General features: G+C 45.9%; 1 protein-coding gene across 1 annotated transcript; it reads left to right on the top strand.

The window, feature by feature from the left end:
* Window positions 1–408: 408 nt before the first annotated feature.
* Window positions 409–8205, top strand: LOC111867344 (Down syndrome cell adhesion molecule-like protein Dscam2; the record flags this gene model as incomplete). The annotated part of the gene is given in 3 exon segments (XM_023857113.2): window positions 409–848; window positions 7313–7457; window positions 8054–8205. Coding segments are annotated over 3 exon segments (737 nt in total), but the record flags the coding sequence as incomplete, so codon positions are not given.
* Window positions 8206–8991: the final 786 nt, after the last annotated feature.

Here is an 8991-nt window from a genome sequence, read left to right as displayed (position 1 = left end):
TGGACGCCGTGACAGCGCGGATATATTCGTGCTGATACTGCGGTGTAACAAACGTGGCGCCTTCATAGAAATACCGACCTCTCCCCTAGTCAAATAGGAGACCTCATTTTGGAACACGTACCCCTCTCTTCTGTCCAAGAGGAGGCCCCATTTCGAAACACATACCCCCATTCTCTTCGAATAGGAGGCCCCATTTCGAAACACATACCCCCATTCTCTTCGAATAGGAGGCCCCATTTCTAAACACATACCCCCTCCGTCATCCAAGAGGAGGCCCCATTTCGAAACAGGTACCCCATCCCTAGTCGAAAAGGAGGCCCCATTTCTAAACACGTACATGTAGGAGAGAGAACAAAAGTCATGGCCATGCAACTCGAGGATTCTGAAGCCAGTCACTCTGTATTGCAGGTGGTTTCGCCAAGACCATCACCAGCTGCGCGCCCTTGCAGAAGCAGACGACCGCATATACAGAGCAGGGGAATGCCTGATTATCCAGCACGTTGTGGAGAGTGACGCTGGGCGGTGGGTATGTGTGGCCAACAACACCGCAGGGGTGGAACGCATGGACGTCGTCCTACACGTCACGTCGCCTCTAAACGTTGTCATACAACCGTCGGGGCAGCTCACCGTGGATGTAGGAGGCAAAGCAACACTCACTTGCCACGTCAGTGGGTCCTCCCCTCACCTTCCTGCCACGCGAACCTGGCTGAAGGATGGACACGTCGTTGGTCCTGGAGGGGAGGCTCTCGTCCTCGAGAAGGTGCAGAGGGAGGACGCTGGCATGTACCAGTGTCTGGTACGCAGTGAGGACGACAGCGCGCAGAGCTCTGTGCAGCTGCGATTGGGAGGTGAGTCACCGCACTGCTGAAATCGCATTAAACTATCCCTGTAGCGGACCGTGGAGGCTCATAGGTTTCTGAGGCGTCGACGTTATCAGCCATATGCGCCGGCCTCCCTTTACCTCCAGAAAGATTCCTGGTACTCATTTCTGTTAGAGGCTGAGTTGACTCCAGGGCCATAGTGCTGCTGGAAGGATTAGTTCAATTGATGAAACCAATTACCTGATCGGGAATCGAACTCGCAACCCGAGGGCTTGTAGCTAATGCCTCAACAAACTACGCTACCTCTTGCCCCTACCTCTTGCCTACAAAATTCTAAAATTCAAAATTGAAATTTTCCAGGTTTTATGTCTTTATTTGTCACAGTTCACACACCAAGTATACACGGCACTGCGTACGCGAATACGCGTAGAAAGAAAATGTATACCAGTTACCAACACCCCCCCACCAAAAAAAATAAGTAAATTTTCCATCAAATTTAAGATTAAATAAAATTAAGGACCGAGTTGCAGCAGTTTCGCCGAAACAGATTTAACGCGCCTGACGTGACAAAGATATACAACCTGGAAGAGTTATGAGCTCTGAAAACTGAAATTTTGAATGTAAAACTTTCAGAGTGAGTTGCAAGGGAGACGGAAGTGTGTGTGTACACAGTGCAACAGGGTCTAGTCTCTCGTAGCTTGCGCCTTCTTGGTGCTGCAGTGCTTCTCCGTGAACACTTCGCCTCCTCTGGGGCACTGTGCTACAAGCCGGAAGGTCGCAGGTTAGATTCCCCATGAAGTGGACTTTTCCAATTTATCTAAACCTTCCAGCCGCACTATGGCCCTGGAGTCGGCTCAGTTTCTAACAGAAATGAGTACCAAAAAAGTCCCGGGGGTAAAGGGCAGCCGGCGCGTAAGGCTGACAAACTCACAGCCATCTGTGAACAGACTGTCCAGAAAATGTGGAGCCTCAACATCTCACAACCTTCTGGGCCTCCACGGCCTGTTACAGGGATAGTAGCTTTATTATTATTATTATTGTTATCACCATATCACATTCTTCTGCTACTACTCTCACCTTATCGTCGATCTGAGCGCACCAAGGTTCGTTTTCGGTCCACATTTGCATCTGGCCTTTGAGTGTTTGGCTGCCCACTTCTTGGGCCATCTAGCACATCTCGCCCTTCCTTGAGCCGCCTGTGCCACTCATAAACACTCGATTATTTCATAGCGTATTCACCATAAGCCACTGCTAATAGGGCTAACGTTTCACCATCACTTCTACCAATCTCCACACAAAACTTAATGTTTATCCGCTGTTCAAGATTATTGTCAATCATTTTCCCGCCAACATTATACCGCGGCTTGGGAATGAACTACTCATTTGTCTGACTCAACACCCCAGCGACACGCTGCGGCCATTCCGGGAATTAACTTGTCGCACACTGTGTATATATAACAGAATGATAATAAATATTAGATCTCAAGAACGTTATAAGAAACTGTAAAAAGTAAAGCTACCCCTGTACCAGGCCGTGAAGGCCCATAGGGTTGTGAGACGTTAAGGGTCCCACATTACCTTGACAATCGGCTCAAAGATGGCGGTAAGGTTGTCAGCCTTACGCGCCGGCCGCGCTTTACTCCCCAGAAAAATTATTTAGTTAACAAGCCGGAAGGTCGCGGGTTCAAGTCCGATGAGGTCATTGGATTCTTTTCAGTTGACCTAATCTTTCCAGACGCACTAGGCCCTGGGGTTTACTCAGCCTCTAACAGAAATGAGTACCAGGAATAAGAAACTGTAGTGTAATAAAATATCTCAGGGACTACAATAGGCAACCGAACCTCAGCTCGCCCAGTGTTCGAACCAGACAGCCCCCGGATATTAAATCCGCTCGGAGAAAGTCCGCTTTTGTTGTCCTTCACTTCCGACAGACCCTTCATTTAACGGAGATGTGAACAGAGTGCGCCACTGCAAGGTCTTGAAATGCAGCAGTTCAGATCCGCGAGATACCAACATGGAGGCCTCTCCCATCGTTTCGAACAGAAAGTTATGCTGTTTGAAATCAGTAATGTTGATACGAAACTATATGCTGCACACTTTGGTGACTTATTGAAAGTCCCCGGCCTTCCTTGAGACCAGAGCACAACTTCGTCGTATCCTGCATGAAGAGCTCGTCTAGAAATTTCAATCTCCAGACCATATAAAACTTTCTGCTTGAGTCTTAAGAAAATGCGCAATAAATAATTCAACAAGGTACGTAATATGCTTACGTCTGCAGTCCCTTCCACTTTCTCAGAAACCGTGCTTTGTAATCTACAACACTCTTCTGTTCAATCTCTTCCTTATGCCGGCGACAGAATTGATTACTTTCAACCTAGATCGAGTATCGCTAGTGAGTCTGCATGAAAGGCAGCTCAAAGCAAGAACTGTGAACGCAGAGAAACAGCCGCTGCTAGGCAACACCTGCATGCAACAATAGAGGAGGTGTCACGATATGTGAAGTGCACAGCCGTTCCTGTGAAACAGTTGAGTAAACGCGTTTCCGTTTAAACAAATATACACAACAATAGAAGAGCTGTGTTTTCTGTGCGGTCCGTGCCTAAAGTTTATAAAAAGTAAAAGCAAAGTCACTTGAAGCATACCCGTGTGGAGGCGGGGTCGAATACCTCCACCGTAACCCTGCTAGTCAAAAGAGGCGATGAAAATGGAAGTCTCGAATCTAAGAGTGTAAAATATAGTCGCGAGTCCCACGGGACTCAGATCCGAGAAAGACTGCGCTGGCAAGGGCCAGCAGCATGTACAAAAGACAGACCTGTCCTCGCATTAGAGAGAGCGCCGCACCTCAACAAACCCACAAATGTCTGACAGTAATAAAAATGTAGTCGTAAGCCCCAGACGGGTGCTTTGTTCCAAGACAGAGTGGCCTAATGGCTGTCGGTCGTGACGTGTGACTCAGACTCAGACTTTTAAAGGCAATTGAATTTAGAGACGTCAGTCTGCAGTTCAGTTGAGGCTTCAGTCAGCATGCACAGAGAAAACTTAGCATGTGATTTGAAGAATTTATGTGTGCTGTAGTACAGTGGCAACCTCATCGCTACCTATGAGGCGATTGTACAGAAATTGCGGGAGCCTCGACGACTCAACCTTACCGGCGTCCGCGGCCTGTTAAAGGGACATCATTAAGTTTCAGTAATGTACTCGTAGGTAATAGAAAAAAAAATTATTTTAAATCTGATCTAAGCTGGGGTAGTATTGGAATATTTATTTTAAATATATAATTTGGCCAGCTGTTATGAGCATTTGCAGGAGCAAGTCCAGTACAGACGTGCGCAAGAAAGTTAGTTCCAACACAATTATGCAACACCCTAATCGTGCAAGATTCTAAAGGCTTGTGACGCTTGGATTTTCGCACTTAGTCCATAGTCTGGTATTCTAGTAACTAGAAAACGCAGCGTTTCCGTCCTCAGGTGAGATGTGGGGGAGACACCTACTCAGCTGTGTCCCTTAGAAAGAGCAAACCTCAATCACTGGGCCTGGACCTGGGCCTGAGGGCGGAAAGAGATCCACTTTCCGAAACGTTTGTGTTTTCTAGTCTCTAGAATACGGAGGATGGATGGATCCCCAAAACCCAGCAACTCTGAGCCTAATCATATTAATTTAGAATTTAGAAAATACCTTTTTGTTACCTTTGTTTTTATAGAAACACGTTTCAAAGGGGTCGACGAGAGAAACCGGAATTGCTCTGTTCGTTACTCGAAAGTTCCCTTAACCTAAAATATGCACAGCAATTTGCACACGTCTCTGGTTGGGCCACTGGAGTTTCTAAACAAATGCTGGATGGGTTGGAAACGAGCACATGAGCTGCCGTGCCCGCCTTCGCTCTCAGCTCTAGAAGGAGACAACACTGAAACTGTAAGATTTGAGGCTTTCACGGCGGTGACTATGAAGAAAGCAGTCTTCTGGGATTTGGCACCGTGTCTCACGGTGTTGTCGCTTGCAGATTTACTTATACTTTTTCTTCAACCCTGAAGATGGGGGCGATACGTTCCTCCGAAACGTCGGTTAACACCACATATACACGGTGCCAAATCCCAGAAGACTGCTTTCTTCAACACTGAAACTGTTCTTGGAAGAGTTTTCAAGGTTTCAGTTACAGCCTGAACATTTCCAGTAAAGTCCCTTAATCCCCTAATTGCCTGCATTGAAACGTCCACAGTTTTCCCCACTCTCTCTTCCCCCGTGACGTACATCAAAAGCTTCTTATGATCTCCACATAGCCCCGTATGTCTCAAAATTACTTGAAACTGCAACCCCAGTTCACAGCAAACATTTTCTAAAGCACGAGCAATTTTAGGGGACTGCATACAGCTTGTCCAAAATGTTTAAAATCTGCTCACTTACTTGGGCAATCCTAGACTGTGATTAAAACGGTGACATTTTAAAAGTTTCGGACAAATTTTTCACTGTCGAATTACCTTACAATATGTTTATTTACCTATACACTGGCACCATGAGTGGCAATTCAATTTATTTCTAGATAATCCGTGCAATCCTTCCGTTCCTACAATCTGTAAGGACTAGGTCCCGACACTTGCTGTAACTTGAGGTTCGTAACCATGCGTTCTGGTTTCTGCCCCAATAAATATTGCAGGAGTCATTTCTTGCTTACGTTAATTAGCATGTTTCACCCTCAGCTTCGAGTTTATGTTGTCACGTGATAGAGTGACTGTAAACGGGATTTGGACTGGATATCGGATTTGTTGGACTCTTGTACACGAAAATAGTGACTGGTCTTTAAAATCACTGTCACACAGAAAATGGTGTTCTCATTCACGTTGTTTGGTAGCGGCTTCCAACTGAGACTATCCTCTGCTCCCGGTATTACGTTCTCGCATGCTGAAGGCCATCTCACACCAATTTCCTGTCCTCCTAACTGCCATATCAAGATTGTCTATTAAATCAAAGTCAAAGTCACATTGCGACTGACGGTCAGTCAGTCTTGGTATCGAATCTAATACAGTTACAGTCTTGTTATTTGGGGGCGCCCTCTCTGACGAGAGGACGGATCTGTCTTTTGTCAGAGACATTGTCTACAGTAGTAAGTAATTTGTCATAACGTAAATGGTGTTTACATTTACATGTTAAATATTGTAAAAATATATATACAATATATACAGGCCATCTGTCAGTCCAGAATCAATACAGCAGATTTTGCCCCGTTTTTAGTAGCTTTCGTTACAACGGCAGTCTAGTCACTTGAACGATGGAAGCCGGTCCTTTTTATATGGCCTCGGCACGGACCGCACAGAAAACGTCGCTCTCACCATTTACTCCACTGTTGAGTGTTACACAGCCGTTACCTAGCAATTGCTGTTTCTCTGGTTCCACGGTTCTTCCTTTGAGCAAATATGCCACAACATACGTAGCATTCTTTATGTGTTGCGGGGTATCGCGACTGGAGGGGCCGACCAATTTTCATTTGTCTGCTGCATGAGTACACAGCGTTCAGCTCTTCTTTGCAGTGTATTATGCGGCGCGGAATAAAGGTTTGGCCACACAGAGCGCTACGCTATGTTCGCCACGTACGCTACGTACGCTGTGTACACTCTGCGACACAGCTAACATAGGGAACATGAGTACGTAGCGTACGGAAGTCTGTGTAGCCAGTCACATTGGCAATAAAGGGAGATATTTTTCTGTTCGTGTAGCGAACACAGCGTATGTAGCGTGCATCGCGTACGTAGCACTCTGGGTGGCATAATGATCATCTCAGGATATTCCTCGGGACCTTTTTCTTGTGTTTCCCCGACGTACGATCGTATTTTATGTTAGTCTGTGCCTTTGTGCTCGAAACACGATGTGTCGGCGAATGCAATGTAAAGCAGTGTATAATTTTAAGAAAGCCGTCTTCTGGGATGTGGCGCCGTATACAAATTGTGTTAACCGACGTTTCGGAGGAACGTATTGCCTCCATCTTCAGGGTAGAAAAGAAGAAATCTGCGAGCGAACCAGCTTCAGCAGGTGCAACAGACTGTTGTATTATACGTACAACTCGTTCATTGTAAAATAAAAAGTTTTGTCAGCCTGTCCAGTTGTCTGTAAGGGTAGAGTACACGATCTGTACATGTAGTGCATGCTATATAAATAAATAATAAAGTATTGTTGCGTAAGCGATAAAAATTATATATGTTCATTGTATAACGCAACAGGATGCAGTCCTTAAAAATAAAAATATTAAAATTAAAATTTTTAAGAATATTAAGATATTCTAATTGGAATTAAATTTGAGTTATATGTTAAAAGGTGTATATGTATTTCCTCCTTTTGCTCTGTGTTGTATTCCTTTTGTTTTGTGTTGCCAATATGCTTTCTTGTTTTTCTCGGGATTCTTCCTGTGGTCATGTGTTGTGGTCTTTCCTGCGGCCTGCACGAATGACTGTGTGGCAGTTGTTAGCAATACATTTCCAAACGGACTATATCTTGCATTGCAGCTGCACATCCTCAACTTCTGTACAAGTTCATCTACCAGACGATGCAGCCAGGACCTCCCGTGTCTCTCAAATGCATCGCGACTGGCAACCCAACGCCTCATATCACGTGGCATCTGGACGGCTTCCCGCTGCCGCAAAGCGACAGGTAGCTACGAGCAGAGACTCCCGTTCTTTGAAACCTGAACTTCAGACGAAATGTTCCTTCCGAGGGACGTAACGCGGAGATACATGTGTCTGTCTGTCCGTCCGTCGTGAAACTGCACTCCGCGGTAATAACAGTATCAACATGGCGACAATGCGAATTTGTGAAAGTGGAGAGAAATTGGTGTCGCTCTATGAAGCATTGTTTGGTGATAGAACTACGAAATATATGCAACTTGTGGTCAATTTTGTTTCCTCTCGCTCCCACTTTGGAGCATAGGGCAGATTTTTGAGTTTCACTGATCATCTTTGCAGACGTAGGCCTCCTTGGACAGGTGATCAGCTCGTCGCAAGGCCTCTACCTAAACACAGAATAAACGCATACACATACCAAACATTCATACCTTGTGTGGGATAAAGTTTAATTGCGATAGCCAGTGAATGATTTCAACATGATGTCGAAACCTGTATAATGTCTTGTAAACACATATTCAGAGCCGGGATAACGCGATTGGCTACGGGCTGGATTGCGGAGGGGTCGCAGTTCGAGTCCCTATAGGGACAAGATTTTTCTCTGGTCTGTAGTTTTCTTCTCCGCAGGTTTGTTATTGGTCAGTATGTAACTCTTCATGGTGACGTCATCAGTCATGTAAACATCAGCAACGTTCAGGTTGAAGACGGCGGGATCTACCGGTGCACAGCGACCAATCGCGTAGGAGAGGTCAGCCACTCCGCGGATATGCGAGTCTATGGTGAGTACACAGCCTGAAGGCAGAGGCATCTCTGGAAGTAAAAGCCGGTTCTAGGCAACGGCTTAGCAAACACGTTCCCACGGAAATGGATACATATGTAACAATAGAGGTTCTGTTAGAAACGGTGCCGACAGTTGGAATGGAGTCGCCATTCAGAGAAGACTGGAATCCGACAGCAGAGCAATAGTCTTTGTTAGAAGCCGTTACAAGGCAAATGCTAGTGGCGACACTGTGGGCTGGGAAAGAGCGTGATTTTGTAAAGTGTGGAAATAGCGATAGTGCTATTGTTATTTGTAGTTACGACCTCCAAATGGTCAATAAATCCATTCACCAATCCAAACCCCGTTTACAAGTCGCTCTCCCGAGTCCAGTATCTTGGCCAGGATGGTTCTGACTACACACTTTCTTCGTGGCGCCGTCCTCCGTCTAGACTCCTAGAAGGACTGACTAGATGCTAGAAGCTTGCCCTTCTTTGTCTGGCAGACAGGTGGAGGTTCATACACAACCTGACTGGCGGGCGGAAACACGTGACCCCATTGTTGTTAAGGCATGCAGGTGCGGGAGGACTCCCGCATATCCATTGCCTGCCGTGTATTTGACATGCTCGGCGTCTCCGGAGCTAGCTACAAGTGTCATACGAACAGATATTTATTAATTTTAATCTTAATTGCAGCCGACCTCATAAGCCACGCGGTTTTAGACACGGAATGTCTTTACCCTCTCGAACATTGAGATCGTGGATTCGAATCCCAGTCATGGTATGAATATTTGTCTGCTGATCTTCTG

Source organism: Cryptotermes secundus, unplaced genomic scaffold, assembly GCF_002891405.2.
Source record: "Cryptotermes secundus unplaced genomic scaffold, Csec_1.0 scaffold18385, whole genome shotgun sequence".
Taxonomy (NCBI): domain Eukaryota; kingdom Metazoa; phylum Arthropoda; class Insecta; order Blattodea; family Kalotermitidae; genus Cryptotermes; species Cryptotermes secundus.
This window is presented reverse-complemented; position numbering and strand designations above follow the sequence as displayed.